Here is a 20,301-nt window from a genome sequence, read left to right on the forward strand (position 1 = left end):
CAGTTACCAGAGAAAGCCGCCCTGTTTTGGTTAGTGAGGAAGGCGGAGCATTTCTTACTCCCTATTTCCTTCGGGGTTTGGTTATATATTTAGCCAATTTTTCACTCAATCATACCTTTGGGTGTATTGCGAAGCATCTGGAAGCTCCAAGTATAGGTTTTTCTGTTTCTGGTTGAAGATCTTGTTGAGTTTTGGGGGAGATTTATCGGTATCGCTTCCTACCCCGCCATTACTCTGACGTCATCTCAGAGTTAAAATTTTTTAATTACAAAATTTGGGAGTGGAGAAACCTGTTACTAACAGTTTATCCAGTTTCCAAAGCATAATTAATCTACTTATTCAGGAGTTTTTGGCACTATTTCTATTGAAGGGACTGATATTCTATAGAATCCAACCGCTGAGAAGGAGTAAAGAGGAGTCATATGAATGTATGGAGCCACATGGCGAAGAACAGCATGATACAGTGTGTTTAAATGTGAATTTACCATAACTTTCTCTGTCACGAAAAAGAAATATTAATACAGAGCAATATGTCATGCTCCCTGATTGTGCTTCTGGTACCCTTGAGGCTGAACATGTGAACAAGTCTTAAGGCAGAGAGTCTTGTTGTCACTTCATGCAGCTGTTCCCAGCAGCTCCACAGAATCCAAACGTGGCTTTGACCCTCCAGTGGACAATATTCTCCTGCATGAGCCATTATGTTGAAAAGTAATTTTCCCGTGACTTTTTCTGTGTAGAGAGAAAAACATATTAAAAGAAAGCAGTATGTCATGCCCCCTAATTGTGTCCCAAGTGCTCCCTGAACTGAGCATATGAACAAGGTCCAAGGCAAAGAGCCCAGGCGGCCCCTCAGGCAGCTGTCACAGCAGTGCCCCGGGCCCTGCACGGGACCCTTGTCCTGTTGCGGGCATATCCTCAGGCCTGATGCACTATGGGGACCCAGCCCACACCTGAGGAATGAGTGGGTGGAGAGTGTGGTTGATTCCAGCGTCTCCACTTTACATGCAGTCCTAGTAACTGGAAACAGTTATAGTAAATCAAGGAATGTTAATTGATTTCAATATTTGAAATCAAGTCGTCATCATACACAGGTGAAGCTAGCCTACGTTGAGAAGTTTGCATTCCAGGGTGGAGGTGAAGGATACAGGCTCAAGCTTTCATAGAATGCAGTAGTTGTTTACTGTGTACAGCAGGTCCTTAAATAACGTTGTTTTGTTCAAAGATTTGCTATAACCTTGATGAGATGTTGCAGGAACTTAACTCTTATTTATATCAATTAACCTATGGCAAAATTGGTTTTATTATATGTCATTTTTCTTACTGTTGCAGAATCTATGAAAGACGTGATGTAAGGACTTAATGTACCTGTAACTAGATTAGGAGCAAAACAGAAGTTTCTAGTACATGACACTATTTCAGTAAGTAAAAAGAGTAAATATTGATATAGCACGCTTACCTGTTTGCCTTACAAAATGTGCAGAGATTACTATAGGTGACTCCATTGGATGCACAGACTGGGCTATGGTTTTTAGGGCATCCAAATGTTGGGTTTTTGTTACAGGCAGTCTGTAAAGTGCAGGCAACAAAGAAATAATCATAGAGTATATATCTAAAACTATGTTCTTAATATGTTATTATGAAATGCTGTAAATTAAAAAATATGATAATTTACATGATATTATCATGGGCCCATAACAAAACAAACATCCCTGTAATTAGAAACGAAATGTAAAAACAAAACTTTTTTATGAACTTAGCCTTCCCTATCAGATACTTCCTGCAAATTCCATTCCCCTCTCATCTCAGAGTTGATCATTACACTCAGTTTTCTATTTATCATTGACTTGCTTTTCCTGTGTAGAGTCTATACAATTATTAATAAAATTGTGTATTACTTAACTTTGGGTACTTTTAAAGATACTGTATATGTATAATTATTATAAACTATTCTGGTTTCTTCTATATATTTTAGTAAGTATAGATTACTTTCTATGAAAACCTTTACAATTATTTATTGAAATAATATAAATTGACAATTTTTTACACATTAATGATAAATTATAGTAAACCTAATCTAAATCAATCATTTATTGCTGGTAAAAGAGACTGTCATAATTTGGCTGTATTTTTATACACTGCTATGCTTTCCATACCAATTTTATTTTAGTTATGATTTTAGAGAGGAGAGAGAGAGAAAGTGAGAGAAATGGTGGTGGGAGTAGCTAGAAGCATTACCTTGTAGTAGTAGCTTTTTTATTTTTTATTTTTTTTGCAAGAGAGACAGAGATAGAAAGAGACAGAGAGAGGGACAGATAGAGACAGGCAGACAGGAAGGGAGAGGGATGAGAAGTATCAACTCTTTGTTTCAGTGCCTTAACTGTTCATTGATTACTTTCTCATATGTGCCTTGACCTGGGAGCTATAGCGGAGGAAGTGACCCCTTGCTCAAGCTAGCGACCTTGGGCTCAAGCCAGCAACCTTGGGCTTTAAGCCAGCGACCTTTAGGCTCACACCAGCAACCATGGTATCATGTCTATGATCCCATGCTCAAACCAGTGACCACGTGCTCAAGCTGGTCAGCCCATGCTCAAGCTAAATGAGCTCGTGCTCAAGCTAGGTCCTCTGTACCCCATCCAAAGCTCCGTCCAATGCATAACCACCTGGTCTGGCAGTAGCTTCTTTCTCTTTTTTATTTTTTTTTTGTGACGGAGTCAGAGAGGAGGCAGAGAGAGAGAGACAGATAGGGACAGACAGACAAGAAAGGAGAGAGATGAGAAGCATCAATTCTTCATTGAAGCTCCTTTGCCTCCTTAGTTATTTATTGATTTCTTTCTTATATGTGCCTTGACCAGATGGCTACAACAGAGCAATTGACCCCTAGCTCAAGCCAGTGATCATGGGCTCAAGCCACCGAAGTTGGGCTTTAAGCCAGCGATCTCTTGGCTCAAGCCTGAGACCATTGGGTCATATGTATGATCCCATGGTCAAGCCAGTGACCCCACGCTCAAACTAGGGAGCTCACTCTCAAGCCGGATGAGCCAGTGATCGAGAAGGAGACCTTGGATTTTCGAACCTGGGTCCTCTGCCTTTCAGTTTGATGCTCTATCCACTGCGCAACTTCCTGGTCAAGCAGGCTGTTACTTCTTATATGTACGGGGTCGGGAATCTTTTTGGCTGAAAGAGCCATGAATGCCACATATTTTAATATGAAATTCCATGAGAGCCATACAAGGACCCATGTATATTATGCATTACCCAATAAAAGTTTGGTGTTGTCCGAAAGGAGAGCTGTGATTGGCTCCAGCCACCCGCAACCATGAACATGAGCGGTAGGAAACGAATGGATTGTAATGCATGAACATGTTTTATATTTTTAAAGTTATATTTTTTTTATTAAAGATTTGTCTGCAAGCCAGATACAGCCATCAAAAGAGCCACATCTGGCTCACGAGCCATAGGTTCCCGACACCTGTTATATTATATGTATTTGGCCAGGCAAGCCTGGAATGAGAACCAATGATCTCAGCATTCTAGGGCAATGCTTCAACCACTGTGTCACCATAGGTCAAGCTACATATGAAGTTTTTATTTAGGATTTTTGGATCTATGTTAAGACTGACAATGTCTTCCATTGTTCAAATTGAGGAGTCTAATAACAATCTATTTTCAGTATCTTTGTAGGTAATTATTTCTTTTTTCTCTGTTGACTATTAATATTACCTCTTTGTATTTATTTATAGTTTTGATACAGTGTGAATAGCTGTGGATTTGAAAGTAAATGTTTTAGTTAGAATGCATTGGGATCCTTAAATATATTCATAATAGTCGAAAAGTGTAAACAACCCAATGTTCATCAATGATGAATGGATAGATAACTGTGATATATCAATCAATTGAATATTGATAGCAGTGGGTAGCAAGGGGTGGAAGGAAGCCAGAGAAGCAGAAAAAGTATACCAAATTATTAAAGACACAAGAGGAGAACTGAGAAAGCCCATAATTCCTGGGGGGGGGAAACCTGTAAAAAGACCTAGTAGACAAGGACATGTTTACAAGTGAAGAAACTAAAAGTAAGTGAGACTCAAGATAGAAGTCTCTGAGAGTCATTACAATTCAGTGAATTGAAAGTCAAAAAGTGGGGGGATTCATGTGACATCTTAGAGAAAAGGAAGTGAAAGTAAAAAGAAACACATGGGGACCTTCAAAATAATGCAATACAAAAGAGAACCGAACAGTGTGTGTGTGTGTGTGTGTGTGTGTGTGTGTGTGTGTGTATATATAAAAAGATAAAACACACACACACCACCTCATAAAGGAACCAGAATTTTTCTGTGGACACAATAGGGCACTCTTTCACCAGAAACACTAAACAAACCTAGAGCAAGAGCCAACTGTGTTCACTCAAATATATGGCACATAGTCATCTTCATCTATGCAGAACTTCTATAAGAAGAAAGAAAAATTGAGAATCACATACCTGTAGTTGAAGCCTCCTAGCTTCTAAAATATAAAACCAGGAAGCAGAAGAAAACCTGAATGCAGCACTGAAAACACAGTATAATCAGTAGCCTCTAGCAAACATCTGGGATGTGTTGATTCCTTGAATCAAAAGTCAAACTCGCCCTGGCCGGTTGGCTCAGCGGTAGAGTGTCGGCCTGGCGTGCGGGGGACCCGGGTTCGATTCCCGGCCAAGGCACATAGGAGAAGCACCCATTTGCTTCTCCACCCCCACCCCCTCCTTCCTCTCTGTCTCTCTCTTCCCCTCCCGCAGCCGAGGCTCCATTGGAGCAGGGATGGCCCGGGCGCTGGGGATGGCTCCTTGGCCTCTGCCCCAGACGCTAGAGTGGCTCTGGTCTCAGCAGAGCGACGCCCCTGAGGGGTAGAGCATCGCCCCCTGGTGGGCAGAGCGTCGCCCCAGGTGGGCGTGCCGGGTGGATCCCGGTCGGGCGCATGCGGGAGTCTGTCTGTCTCTCCCCATTTCCAGCTTCAGAAAAGTACAAAACAAACAAAAAAACAATAAAGTTTAAAAAAAAAAAAAGTCAAACTCTAGGAGTGAAACTTATTTTATTTTTAATGTATAGAACAACAAGATTGAGTTCAGGAAAGAAATATAAGTTAAAGCAAAAGTGTTACAGAAATAAATATTAAATCTGCATAGCAAACAAACACTATAACAAGTCATAATATAAATTATAAAAAAAATAGAAGGTATTTATAAATATGCAAAAAGTATTCAATTTTAAATATATTTAGAAACATACAAATAAAACTCATATTATTATAGAAAGATCAGATCAAATTTGAAAACCTTAATAGCACATTATGTTAGCAAGGCTGTGGATACCAATGCATTTTTTAAAAATTTTCTTATTGAATTTATTTTTTAACCTGTCCTTTCTTCAGGATAAACTTAACTAAAACCTAACCTACTGGGGTACTGTCAGAGCCTAACTGACCTGAGAGAAGGGAAGTACTCAACTCCAGTCCACTCTAGCAATTCAGTCCCACCTCAGGGAGGAGATACAAACTAAAACGTATGTGTGAGGTTCCCAGTCCAGAGGCTCAGGCTCACTAAACGACTGAGACCTAATCATCAGACAATAGAATGTTTCCCCTTGCCCCACACCTTATCATAAAGTTACTAGAGGTCTGTTTACAGTAGTTCCTTTACCTGGTACATTATGTTCACCCATAGCAAAAACATTACAAAACATACTAAAAAGCAAAAAGACATAATTGAAGAGACAGAGCAGGCATCAGAACCAGACTGTGGCAGAGATGTTGGAATAATAAGACCAGGTATTTAAAACAACTGTGCTAAGACTTTAATGGATAAAGTAGACAGAATCAAGAATAGGTGGACAGTGTGAGCAGAGAGATGAGAGTTCTCAGGACCAAAAAGAAATACCACAGATAAATAATATTGTAACATACATGAGGACTGTCTTTGATGGACGTATTAGTAATTGGACATGGCTGTGGAAGGAATCTCTGTGCTAGAAGATATTTCAGGAAAAACCTCAAAAACTGAAAAGTAATATGAAAAAGGCTAAAAAGAAGGGAAGAAAATCTAATAGCTATGGGACAACTAGAAAAACTGTAACATACATAATGGGAATACCAGAGGAAGGAAAAAGAGAGAAGGGAACAAGAAATATTTGTAACAATGATGACTGAGAATGTTTCCAAATTAATGTCAGACACCAAACCACAGATCCAGGAAGCTCAGAGAACACCAAGCATAATTTTAATTAATTCTAAAAAGAGAAGAGCTATCAAGGCATGAAATGACATGAACAACTTTAAGGTATATTATTAAATGAATGAAGCCAATCTGAAAAGTCTACATACTATACCTTTCCAACTATACGATATTCTGGAGAAGGAAAAACTAAGGACAAAGTATAAAGATCAGTGGTTGCCAGGTGAGCGGGAAGATGAAGTGATGAATAGGTGGAATAGAGAATTTTAGGGCAGTGAACATTTAAATACTGAAACGTAAAAGACTGTGTTATCTCGTGTACTTTCCAAAAGTACACAGTACGGCTCGTAAAAAGGAATAAGATAGGCATGAATAAGTATGGTTCTGCATTGGTGTAATTTCTATATTTTCTCCAGGGAAGTTAATAATTTGGGATTTTACTTTGTAACACATCATTTTTGTTGGAAGCACTTTACCTTATAATTTTACTCTATTTTACAAGAATGAAATATTTCCAATTTCTTATAAGTTTGAAGTAACTTACCGGCTTTGTAATATCAGAGATTTCAGCCGAGTTAGTTCCTGTACAGATAAAAGACATTTAATAACTTGGTACCGCCAATGACATTTCCACATGTGTTGTGAGAAGACATGGATTCAGTTCTTTCAATGAGGAAACAACATGGCATTAGTGAGCCTTCTTTGACACTGACTGTGGATAGGAAAGTCCAATGACCAAAACTGTGAACAGTGCTGATTTTTATAGTAGATCTAACTTTGTCTCAAAAATCATTGTATTTCTTAAACTACACAACACCTTCATGGAAGATATCATTTGCTTTAGTACCAACATTTTGTAGATGGTGAAACTGAAGGTTATGAAAGATAATAACTTGCTAACATCATTCTAATACAAAGGGAATTGACTGAGACTCATTATTTTCAATAATGTTTCTGATGTCCATGCTGTTGCCTCACAATTAAGGTAATAAACACTCTCAGTTCCAAGGTTGATTAATGGTCCCTAGAGATGTGAATGAGGGAATTTGCACTATTCTCTAGCTAGGTTTCTTAATTCAAGAATGCTAAAAGAAATGAAAAAAAATTTTGTTTCCAATGACGCCAAATCCTCCCATGATTGGAAAATATACTCACCAGAGAAAAGAGGAAATGCCAACACGATGATCAGAAAGCTGACTTGGATACACATTGAGAAGGTAGCCATTTGCTCTCCCAAGTCACCCTTGAAGAAAGTGGTAAGGAAACCAGAGGGTTTATGACAAGTCCCATAAAATGTTCAGTGAACAGAACCAGAGAGACCACTTTCTGGACACTCCAGTTTGAGAAAGAACAACTATAACTCCGGAGTTATTAAACTCTTTACTTTTTATTAAGGAAGATTCTTCCCTTTACTCCTCCCCTACCAAATCAATAAAAAGTAAGCATGTTACACAGTACACGTTGGGAAAAGTTCAGGAGAACTATCTTCTGTGTAGCATTCAAGGATAGAAAAACAGACAACAGTGTGGTGACAGCCAGAGGGAAAGGGGGTGGGGACAGGGGGAGATGGGCAAAGGGTGGGAAATGGGGACAGCAGAGAGTATCCTTGGGAAGATGGGCACACGGTGCAGTGTGCAGGTGATGTTTTGTTGAGTTTCACACTTCAACCTGTACCCAATATATTCAATTTTATAAAATTAATAAAAAAGTACATGCAGTTCTGAATGCTCAAACTATCCTTCAGAGAAGCAGTATTCCTAGAAGGGCCAGAGCTAGAGCAGTCTTCATAGCAAAACTATACAAAAAAAGTCACAGTAATTTATGCCCCAAATTACTCACCTCAAGATGCAATACAAAGGGTGACTGTGGCTGTCTTGTTTACCCTTGCTTCTTCAGCTACCTCCACTATATTGAGTAGTGTGTTTTAAATATCAAGGGAAGGAAAGCAAGGGGAGATAAGACCCAGAGGGATCACATGTCATGTCCTGGCAGTGACAGGGAAGTTGCCACACACACAGGTCATCAAAGCTGTTCCTACAGCAGGAAGTTTAGAGCACAGGCAGTTTCATCACAGGCACAAATGAATGGGGAGGGGAGAAAACAATAAGTTGTTTATAGATCCTAAACTAGGGAAGACATGACACCTTTCTAAGCAAGAGAGCTGTGTAGGAGAAAGAAAAAAGCCTCGAAAAGAACTCCAGAAACTACAGCTTTCAAATGTGTCTTGTACTTCAGTAGTTTTCAAATGTAGATAGCTATGAGAACAACCTGGAGAACTTGGTGAAATTACCAGTACCCATATTTTTACCCCCAAGGCTGTGATTCAATTTTGTGTGAGATCATAGTAACTGATATCATTTAAAAGTTTGTAAAGTGCTCGTAACATGCAGCTGCCGTGGAGAGTGACTGGGCTAGAGCCCCAGAACATCCTCTGGAACAGTATTCCCTCAGTACCCCACTTGTCTTACCAGAACTTTTACGTTTAAGGGAAATTACTGCTCACAAAAATTAGAGGATCAGGGAATGTGCAGATACTCCAGTACTTTCAGCCTTTTTTTATAGTACATTTTCACCAATGAATTAAAGTTGATTTTGCATCTCATATATATAATTGACAACTTTCTTTGACTTTCGTTTGCTTTTCTGATGTTCTTGTTTAATAAAAAAAATCAAATGCTTCTTTTTTTATGACTTCATATTCATTTTTAAATATCTCCTCATTTTTATGAGGGTATATATACAAATCTGTCTGTGGCTAGTTTTATTTACACAGTATTTAAATTTGACTTCTTTCTAAGTCCTCATATACATATTTTTATTGAATATAAAGTATTTAGTGGAGTATACAAATAAATTAATTTAAATACACTTATAAATGTGTATTTAGCTTGTTTCAGAGTTTTGTAATTCGGTCTCAAGAAAAGGAATATAAACCCTAAAATGATCATGATAGTTTATTCTTCAAAACCTAGAGCCAGACAGCTGGGCTTCAGGTCTTAGCTCTGGGGCATAGTAGGTAAGGGACCTTGACAATTGCATATATGATCTGATTATAAGTTATCTCATTTTTCAGGAGGATTTAAAATAAATTTGATGCTTGCAATTGTTAATTGCTTAAAAGTGCCTGACATGTTATATGCACCGCATAAGCATACAACAAAGACCTAGAAAGTGACAGAAGCATTTTCTAGTAGCTAAAGAAAACCTGTTATGTTAAAGGGCAGTGTCACTTATTCACAGACTATCAACAAGTAGAATAGAGCAGTCGTTTAAAAACTTTTTATCAGGAAGGCCCATTAGATTATTATTAGATTTTTCAGCAGAAACTCTACAAGCTAGAAGAGAGTGGACCCCAATATTTAAAGTTTTGAAAGAGAGGAACTTCAAGCCAAGAATACTATACCCATCAATGTTATCCTTCAAATACGACGGAGAAATAAAAACATTCACAGATATAGAAAAGATGAGGGATTTTATCACCAGAAAACCCCCACTTCAGGAAATACTATAGGGGGTTTTCAGACCAGATAAAAAGAACAAAACAAAACAAAACTACAAGTTAAAGCTTCATCAAGATCACAATAAAAACAAGATCAAGCTATGACAACAAAAACAAAAAAGGGGAGAGGACAAAGATTAACAGTAGCAAAGGAGGATGGAGTGCAGAAACACTCATGAGATACTGTAGTACAATGAACATGATATGTATCCTTTCCTTTACTTAATGGTAACCACCCCAGTAAATAATCACCACAGAGCACATGGCTTGATAAAAGAAGTAACAGAGGAAAGAAGTATGGATTACAACCAAACAAAAACAAATGATAGAAAAACAGAAGAGAAGAACCAAACATGATACAAAACTATCAGAAAGCAATATATAAAATGACAATAGGAAACCTTCAAGTGTCAATAATTAAACTAAATGTAAATGGATTGAACTCACCAATAAAAAGACACATAGTAGCAGAATGGATTAAAAAAGAAAATCCAACTGTATGCTGCCTACAAGAAACACATCTAAGGTACAAGGATAAAAACAAATTTAAAGTGAAAGGTTGGAAAACAATACTCCAAGCAAATAACATAAAAAAAAATACTCATATCTAACAATGCTGACTACAAGACAGTAAAGGTAATCAGAGACAAAAACGGTCATTTCATAATGATAAAGGGGACATTGAATCAAGAAGACATAACACTTCTTAATAGATCTGCACCAAAGCAAGGAGCACCAAAATATATAAGACAGCTACTGACTGACCTAAAAACAAAAATCGACCAAAATACAATCATACTTGGAGACCTCAATACATCACTGATGGCTCTAGATCAGGGGTCTCAAACTCGCGGCCCGCGGGCTGCATGTGGCCTGCCGAACAATTTTGTGCGGCCCACAGACTAATCCACGAAGTTCAAAATATTTTGGATAAAATTAAGTAAGCCTGTGGATTAGTCTACGGGCCGCACAAAATTGTTGTGGCCCGCAGGCCGCGAGTTTGAGACCCCTGCTCTAGATCATTCATCCAAACAGAAAATCAATAAAGAAATGTTGGCTTTAAATGAAACACTAGAACAATTGGATATGATAGACATCTACAGGACATTTCATCCCAAAGTGTCAGAATATACATTTCTCTCTAGTGTACATGGAACATTCTTAAGAATTGAAATGTTGGGCAACAAAAATAACATCAAAAAATTCAGAAGGGTTGAAATTATGCCAAACATATTTCTGATCATAAAGCCTTGAAACTAGAATTCAACTGCAAAAAAGAGGTAAACAGACCCACAAAAATATGGAAATTAAACAACATACTTTTAAAAAAATGAGTGGGTCAAAGAAGAAATAAAAGCAGAGATCAAAAGATACATACAAACGAAAATACAATACAACATATCAGAATCTCTGGGATGCAGCAAAAGCAGTAATAAGAAGGAAGTTCATATCACTACAGGCCTATATGAACAAACAAGAGAGAGCCCAAGTAAACCACTTAGCTTCACATCTTAAGAAACTAGAAAAAGAACAAAGGCAACTCAAAACCAGCAAAAGAAAGGAAACAATAAAAACCAGAGCAGAAATAAACAAAATAGAGAACAGAAAAAGTATAGAAAAAAATTAATAAAACAAGGAGCTGGTTCTTTGAAAAGATCAACAAAATTGACAAACTCTTGGCAGAACTCACTAAGGAAAAAAGAGAAAGGACTCATATAAACAAAATCCAAAATGAAAGAGGAGAAATCACCACAGATAACATAGATATAGAAAGAATTATTGTAGAATACTATGAAAAACTATATGCCACCAAATTTAACAATCTAGAAGAAATGGATAAATTCCTAGAACAATAAAATCTTCCTAGACTGAGTCATGAAGAAGCTGAAAGCCTAAACAGACCCATAAACAGAGAGGAAATAAAAACCTCTCCAAAAAGAAAAGTCCAGGGCCAGACGGCTATACTAGTGAATTCTATCAAACATTCAAAGAAGACTTGGTTCCTAGTCTACTCAAAGTCTCCAAAAAACTTGAAGAAGAAGCAATACTTCCGAACACATTTTATGAGGCCAACATAACCCTCATACCGAAACCTGGCAAGGACAATACAAAGAAAGAAACAGACCAATGTCTGTAGTGAATACAGATGTTAAAATACTAAAAAATAGTACTAGCAAATCGAATACAACAACACATTAAAACAATAATTCATCATGATTATGTGGGATTCACCCCAGAATCACAAGGATGGTTCAACGTATGTAAAACGGTTAATGTAATATACCATATCAACAAAACAAAGAACAAAAAACATATGATCCTATCAATAGATGCAGAAAAGGCATTCAATAAAATACAACACCATTTTATGTTTAAAACACTCAACAAAATGGGTATAGAAGGAAAATATCTCAACATAATAAAGGCCATTTATGATAAACCATCAGCTAACATCATATTACATGGCATAAAACTGAGGACTTTTTCACTAAAATCAGGAACAAGACAAGGTTGTCCACTCTCTCTACTCTTATTCAACATAGTGCCGGAAGTTGTAGCCAGAGCAATCAGACAAGAGAAAGAAATTCAGATATTGATCGACTTGCGACCTATGCAATTTACGACCATTAGACTTTATGACCACAATTGCGAGCCATGACTGCACTGTGACTGGCAGCGCAACCATTGCCCAACTGGGTGAACCAGATTGTGGACCAGCTTCTGACAGCACTACCATCTCCGCTTGCACCATTTCAACTGTTATCCCAGACTCGGTACAGCAATTTGTGTTTTGTGTCTTGGATATTTTTCATCAAACCCCTTCCAAGATGTCTACCAAGAGGAAATTGTCTTTGTCTATGCCTCATCCTGCCATGAAGGAAAAAAAGACCATCGATCTTGACATAAAAATGAGCCCAGGCTCATCCGACTTGAGCATGGGTTCACCAGCTTGCATGCAGGGGTGCTGGCTTGAGCATGGGATCATAGACGTGACCACATGGTCGCTGGTTTGAGTCCAAGGTCACTGGCTTGAGCAAGAGACCACTCACTCTGAATCCCCTGGTCCAGGCACATATGAGAAAGCAATCAATAAACAAGTACGAAGAAGGAAAGAAAGTGAATGTGATGGCACATGTTTATGAAAAACCAACTCCAGTAACCCCAACTGCTGCCTCAGATGATGATATCAACCATCTGCAGCCAAGAACCAGCGGCCAATAAAATATTTCATACATGTTTATATATTTTGATATGTTTTGCAATTGGGAAAATGTATCCTATGGTATTTTTTACACCTGTATTTTGTATTTTTGTATGCACCTGTATTTTGTAATTTTGTATGTTTTGCAAATATTAACCAGTTGTCCTGATAATGCAGTGTTTTACTTAAACCTGACGAATGTAAAAATAAGAAACAAAATAGTGTAGAGATGATACAAATGGCATAAAATGAACAAAGAAAATTATGATATATAACAATAATGAAAGAAAATTATGATAAAATGTGACTTAAAGATTTTTATAACATCATTTCATGGTACTGTACATATAGCCTACTCAACTTATGACCAAATCGTGTTACAACCGGTCTGTCGGAACCCATCATGATTGTAAGTCAAGCACTAGCTGTAAAAAACATTCATATTGGGAAATAAGAAGTAAAGATTTCAGTTTTTGAGATGATATGATCCTATATATCGAAAACCCCAAAGACTCCACAAAAGGACGACTAGAAACAAGAAACCAATACAGTAAAGTTGTGGGGTACAAAATTAATGTACAAAAGTTTATTGCCTTCCTGTAAGCCAACAATGAAACATCAAAGAGGAACTAAAAAAAATAATCCCCTTCATAGTTGCAACAACAACAACAAAAATACCTAGGAATAAACAAAAAATGTAAAGGACCTATATAATGAAAACTACAAAGCATTGTTAAGGGAAATCGAAAAAGATACAATGAAAAGAAAAAATATTCCTTGTTCTTGGATAGGAGGAATAAATATAGTCAAAATGACCATATTAGCCAAAGCGATATAAAAATTTAATGCAATTCTCATCAAAATTCCAGTGTCATTTTTTTTAAGGAAATGGAACAAAAAATCATCAGGTCTATATGGAACTACAGTATAAAAAACTCCAAATAGCCAAAGCAATCCTAAGGAAAAAGAACAAAACTATGTGCATTACAATACTACTATCTGGAAATTATATTATACAGTCATGATAATCTAGAGAGCATGGTATTTGCAGAAAAATAGACACTCAGATCAATGGAACAGAATAGAAAGTCCAGAAATAAAACCACATATATATGCTCAAATAATTTTTGATAAAGGAGCCAATAACACACAATGGAGAAAAGAAAGCCTCTTCAACAAATGATGCTGGAAAAACTGGAAAGCCACATGCCAAAGAATGAAACTTGACTACAGTTTGTCCCCTTGTACTAAAATTAATTCAAAATGGATCAAAGACCTAAATATAATACCTGAAACAATAAAGTACATAGAAGAAATCAGAGGTACTAAACTCATGGAACTTGGTTATAAAGAACACTTTATGACTCCAAAGGCAAGGGAAGTGAAGGAAAAGATAAATGAATGGGACCACATCAGACTAAGAAGCTTTTGCACAGCAAGAGAAACTGACAACAAAACAGCCACCTAAATGGGAGATGATATTTTCAAATGACAACACAGATAAGGGCCTAATATCCAAAATTTACAAAGAACTCATAAAACTCAAGAACAAACAAACAAAATCCAATAAAAAAATGGGAAGAGGACATGAACAGACACTTCTCCCAGGGAGAAATACAAATGGCCAACAGATATATGAAAGATACTCATCTTTTTTAGCTATTAGAGAAATGCAAATCAAAACTACAATGAGATACCACCTCACACCTATTAGATGAGCTATTATCAACAAGACAGGTAACAACAAGTGTTGGAGAAGCTGTGGAGAAAAAGGAACCCTCATCCACTGTTGGTGGGAATGTAAAGTAGTACAACCACTATGGAAGAAAGTATGGTGGTTCCTCAAAAAATTAAAAATAAAACTACCATATGACCCAGCAATCCCTCTACTGGGTATATACCTCCAAAACTCAGAAACACTGGTACGTAAAGACACATGCAGCCCCATGTTCACATTGCAGCATTGTTCACAGTGGCCAAGACATAGAAACAAGAAAAAGCCCTTTAATAGATTACTGGATAAAGAAGATGTGGTACATATACACTATGGAATACTACTCAGCCATTAGAAATTATGACATCGGATCATTTACAACAACATGGATGGAACTTCATAACATTATACTGAGTAAAATAAGTAAATCAGAATAAACTAAGAACTATATGATTCTATATATAGGTGGGACATAAAAAAGACTCAAGGATATGGACAAGAGTGTGGTGGTTACGGGGTAGGAGAGGGGGATAAAGGGAGAAGAGGGGGGAAGGTAGAGGGGAGGGGCACAAAGATAACCAGAAGAAGGTCTCAGAAGACAATTTGACTTTGGGTGATGGGTATACAACATAATCAAATGTCAAAATGATCTGGAGGTGTTTTCTCTGAATCTGTGTACTCTAATTGATCAATGTCATCCTGTTAAAATTAATTGTCTAAATAAAATTTAAAAAATTTATTTTAAGAAAAGCTTTTTATCAACTAGAATTTTAAGGGAGTCAAGCTTGATTTAGCATTTGAAAACTAAGAAATGGAACTAACCACATTAACAGTAAAAGAGAAAATCTTATGACCATCTCAATAGCTATTCTAGATAAAAAAAAAATTTTTTTGATGACAAAAAATGACAGGAGACACTCAGTTGGCTGAAGGACATCAAGAGAGATACCATACAGAAAAATCCATGCTGTGGATTTGATTGCTTTTTCATAAAATGAGGAGATCTCAGTGTGATGAGGAAAGGAGAAAGAAAAAGCAGAAAGGGAAAGGTGGTTACCAATGAAAAAGAAAAGTAAAATTATCTCTATTAGCAAATGTTCTCTGCAGAACCGCCTAATACATACATACATATATATATATTGTATTTTTCTGAAGCTGGAAACGGGGAGAGACAGTCAGACAGACTCCCGCATGCGCCCGACTGGGATCCACCTGGCACGCCCACCAGGGGGCGATGCTATGCCCCCCCCCCCCGGGCGTCGCTCTGCTGTGACCAGAGCCACTCTAGCGCCTGGGGCAGAGGCCAAGGAGCCATCCCCAGCGCCTGGGCCATCTTTGCTCTAATGGAGCCTTGGCTGCGGGAGGGGAAGAGAGAGACAGAGAGGAAGGAGGGGGCGGGGGTGGAGAAGCAAATGGGCGCTTCTCCTATGTGCCCTAGCTGGGAATCAAACCCAGGTCCCCCTCACGCCAGGCCGACGTTCTACCGCTGAGCCAACCGGCCAGGGCTACATACATATATTTTAAAGGGCAGTAAACAAAAAGAGAAACACATTACCAATATATAATAGCAAAAATAATGAAAACAGATATTTTAACATTTTCTTCTCAACAGTTCTACTGAGGTGTAATTGGCATACAATAACCTCCTCATACATAAAATGTACAGTCTGATAAATGTGACATATATATATATATATGTGTATGTGTATATATACACTCACACACACACACACTCACACACACACACACACACACACACACACAACCATGAAACTATCATCACATTCAAGATAGTGAACATAGCCATCACATCCTTAGTTTCTTCCTCTCCCATCCTTCCTCTCTCTCCAGGCAACTGATGATCTGCTGAATCTCTGGATTAGTTCGCTTTTTCTAGAATTTTACATAGATGGAATATACCATATGTTTTCTGGTTTGCCTTTCATTCCTTATATTTATTTCGAGGACCATGTTTTGCCTATCAGTACTTCCTTGTTTCTTAGTACTGAGTAATATCCATTCTGTGGCTAGGCCACAATTTGTTTATCCCTTTGCCTGTTCATGAACATTCATAATGTTCTGCTACATGAGCCAGGCACTAATGAGGCAGAATGTGTCAGATTTTTACAAAACTTTTATTTTAAATTTATTGATTGATTTTAGGAAGTGAGAGAGAGAAAAACATTTATCTTCCTGTATGTGCCCTAATGGGAATTGAATACACAATCTTGGCGCAATAGGGCAATGCTCTAACCACCAGGCTTTCAGGCCCAGGCAGAACGTCGGATTTACCCAGGGGTATAGTTTGACCATGTGAGCAGGATGAAATCAGAGAAGAAAAGAAGACAGGTGTGTATGTATATTCATGGAAGTAGTTAAAATGATTGCCTGTGAAAGTAAAATTGAGTAAGAAGGAAGAGAAGACATTAGTCAGGGAAGGACTTTGAAAAAGTGGAAAGGTGAATATTTTAGAGATCCAGCTGTGGGATCAGAGCATCACTGGGGTTGGCGTAGAGGTGGAAGTGAGCTGGAAATATAGGAAGCTTTTGTCAGAAACTTAGATACTTGGAATTGAGATCATAGAGAGGTTGCAGTCATTTGCAAACGACCCGGTCTAGGATGTAACCATATGTTTATCTTCACATTTTGTGCTAGAGAAAAAAAACAACCTTTGTTAAAGCAAACACTTAGTTACACAAGACTGAACTTCAGTCATCTGGAAAAAAGTTTCCTGGAAATGTCAACAAAACTAGGATTGTTGTCCAAGAGAACTTGGTAAGAAGTTGGCTATTAAATGGAATATAAGATGTTGATTTTTTGCTCCCTTTCTGATTTCCACCCACCATCCATATCTCACAGATTTCAGATCTGGAGTTGTATCCAGCTGAGGATGCTGTATCCCAGAGTTCAGGTGATATTTGGGAAGAGTCGGTCTACATCAGGGTTCATCTCAGATAGTTAAATCCTCCATTTTCTACCATGATGTTTACAAAGAAGGATACTTTAAAAATAGGTTTGTGAGTTCATGCCTAGAAGTGCATTATCAAAAGGGCACTGAATATAATTCCAGGTAGCATATAAAAATCCTCAGACTATGTGCATTTATTCAATGAATAAATGGTGGCAATATTGCAGAAGTCTTTAGGCCAACAATAAGGCAAATTTGGCTTTGAGTTATAGCCACTAAATATTCATTTAAAAACAAAATATTGATATATCCAAACAATCAAATTTCTACTTCAATTAAGAAGATGAATTTTAGTAAAATCCAGAAAGAAAAAATAGAGAAACATTATGTATATATAGAAAATATATTCTGTGCACTAGGCCCTAGTAGGGCCAGGAAGATCGAACGCCTGAGGTGGAAGTAGGTGTGAGTGTTGAAGGAGCAAAGTGAGCAGAAAACAGCAGGAAATGTGGGAAGAGAGGGTAGTGGGAAAGGTTATCACAAGGTCCATTGTGAGGATGTTGACTTTGACTCTGAGACAAGAGAACAATGGAGGGTTTTGGACAGAGAAATAAGGTCATCTGACTTTTATTTTAACAGGCTCCCTCTGGCAGTTGTGCTGACAGTAGACTGAAGAGAGACGGGGTTGAGAGCAGGGAGTTAGTTAGGAGGCCACTGCAATGGTCAGGCAGAGATGAGTAGGACTTGGGCCATGGTAGCAGCATGAAGAGATGAGAAATGGGCTCGGACTTTGCTGATGAGTTGGATGATTCAAGCATGCCTTCTGGTGGTGTTCTGAAAACTGAGAGCAGATAATGACCATTTCTAAGAGAGGGAAGACTGCTGGGGAGAAATCTCAGTTGTGACCATGTTGAGTTTGAGATGTCTGTCAGTCTCTACTGTGGAAAACCTTCTTAAAGCTAAATATTGCCTGTCTCTCTTAACATAAAAATTCAGTTCAGTGTTATAATAATGTTCACAAGACTCTGCCCCTTGACTTGTTCTTGTCAAAGATGCTGACCATGCAGTCACATGAAGTCACTGTCCTACTATCCTATGCAAAGGCTTTCCACTGAATTTAGATACAATTTAAATTGCTCACCACAATCTCCAAGACCCTTCCTATATACCCACCTGCCCATCTTACCTTGTAACACCCTTCTTCATTCAGTAACACCCCCTCTTCATTCAGTAACACCCCCTCTTCATTCAGTAACACCCCCCTCTTCATTCATTATGCTCCTTCTATTGGGGCCATATTTCCCTCTCTTGAGCATGCCAAGGTAATTTTGGTCTTAGGGACCTGCTGTCGCTGTTGTCTCTTTCTGGAATACTCTGCCCACTGTTTCTCTTCTGTACCAGCAGCTCTGTGTTGATTCAGATTGCAGCCCTCCTGTTACCTCAGAAAGTTCTTTTATAATTATTATCATTATCTTCTTAGTTCTCTTCCTCCTCTGAAATTGTTCCTTCATTTATATACACATTCATTGTCTCCACCTCCCCTCCCTAACAAGGTGTCTTTTCTGACTAGTTTACCATTGCATTCTCAGCACCTAATACAGTGTCTGGCACACATTAGGCACTTAGTAAGTATCTGTGAAATAACTGTGTAGAGGTAAGAAGAAAAGGCTGAGATGCAGAGAGAAAACCCTATTGTCTCTTATAAAAAATATGCCATTTTGTTGGCTACAATTTTGCCTCCATTGATCAATGCATTTTATGTTATACTAGACCTTACAAATTACAGAGTATTTTATTTGGGATTTCGTGTAACACAAATCAATAGGCCAGACCATCTTCATTTCACATTATAAAAGACAAATAAAATAATGTAATTTCTTCCTAACTTTCAGAAGTCATAAACATCTTTGAAGAGGCTCTGCAACTCATTCAATTATAGACATATCCTAGGTTTTAGAATGTAAATCCATATGGCATACGATTCGTGATTGTAAGTCTGACATGGGCCACATGTTAGAATTCAACTTCCCCAATCCTTGTTCTAGAGACTTTCATTCTTTCTCATAAAGAGGAGGCCACATGTCCATAATTTTAATGAATAACCCAATAATGTATTAGATTTTCACCTTTGAAAGTATTTACTTAATTATAGTTGCCACAAGAATTCATGTATTTATTTTATTTTATTTTATTTTATTTATTTTCTGAAGCTGGAAACGGGGAGGCAGTCAGACAGACTCCCGCATGCACCCGACCGGGATCCACCCGGCACGGCCACCAGGGGGCGATGCTCTGCCCACCTGGGGCGTCGCTCTGTCACAATCAGAGCCACTCTAGCTAGCGCCTGGGGCAGAGGCCAAGGAGCCATCCCCAGCGCCCGGGCCATCTTTTTGCTCCAATGGAGCCTCGGCTGCAGGAGGGGAAGAGAGAGACAGAGAGGAAGGAGGGGGGGTGAAGAAGCAGATGGGCACCTCTCCTGTGTTCCCTGGCCGGGAATAGAACCCGGGACTCCTGCATGCCAGGCCGACGCTCTACCACTGAGCCAACCAGCCAGGGCCAATTCATGTATTTTAAACCTCTAATCAAACCCCCCAACAAAGCAAAGAAACAGTATTTTAATCAAGACATTTTATTTGCTTTGATTGAGATATTTATGATAGGAAAATACATTAAATTTTATATTATCAAACACAAGCCAGTTTTTTACTGTGATTGAATAATTGAAAGAGAATAAAATTTTTTAATTAAAGATTCTTTGAGTTGGAAGAATTCTTCT

At 38.1% G+C, this 20,301-nt stretch overlaps 1 protein-coding gene across 1 annotated transcript; it reads right to left on the minus strand.

Moving 5' to 3' along the window:
- Window positions 1–464: 464 nt before the first annotated feature.
- LOC136333575 (serine protease inhibitor Kazal-type 1-like) lies at window positions 465–8,197 on the minus strand. Its single transcript, XM_066272914.1, has 5 exons — window positions 8,042–8,197; window positions 7,358–7,445; window positions 6,747–6,784; window positions 1,457–1,566; window positions 465–729 (listed from the first exon to the last, which is right to left on the minus strand). Exons 2-5 carry the CDS (start codon window positions 7,425–7,427, stop codon window positions 615–617), a joined length of 333 nt encoding a protein of 110 aa, XP_066129011.1. The 5' UTR covers window positions 7,428–7,445; window positions 8,042–8,197; the 3' UTR covers window positions 465–614.
- Between the last annotated feature and the right edge of the window lie 12,104 nt (window positions 8,198–20,301).

Source organism: Saccopteryx bilineata, chromosome 4 (assembly GCF_036850765.1).
Source record: "Saccopteryx bilineata isolate mSacBil1 chromosome 4, mSacBil1_pri_phased_curated, whole genome shotgun sequence".
NCBI lineage: Eukaryota > Metazoa > Chordata > Mammalia > Chiroptera > Emballonuridae > Saccopteryx > Saccopteryx bilineata.

Excerpts from the sequence above, each read along its gene's own strand:
- LOC136333575 (XM_066272914.1), bottom strand. The coding sequence starts at position 7,427 with ATGGCTACCTTCTCAATGTGTATCCAAGTCAGCTTTCTGATCATCGTG. Across the intron at positions 6,785-7,357 it reads GGCATTTCCTCTTTTCTCTG|GAACTAACTCGGCTGAAATC; the intron begins GTGAGTATATTT and ends TTATCTGTACAG. Across the intron at positions 1,567-6,746 it reads TCTCTGATATTACAAAGCCG|ACTGCCTGTAACAAAAACCC; the intron begins GTAAGTTACTTC and ends TGCACTTTACAG.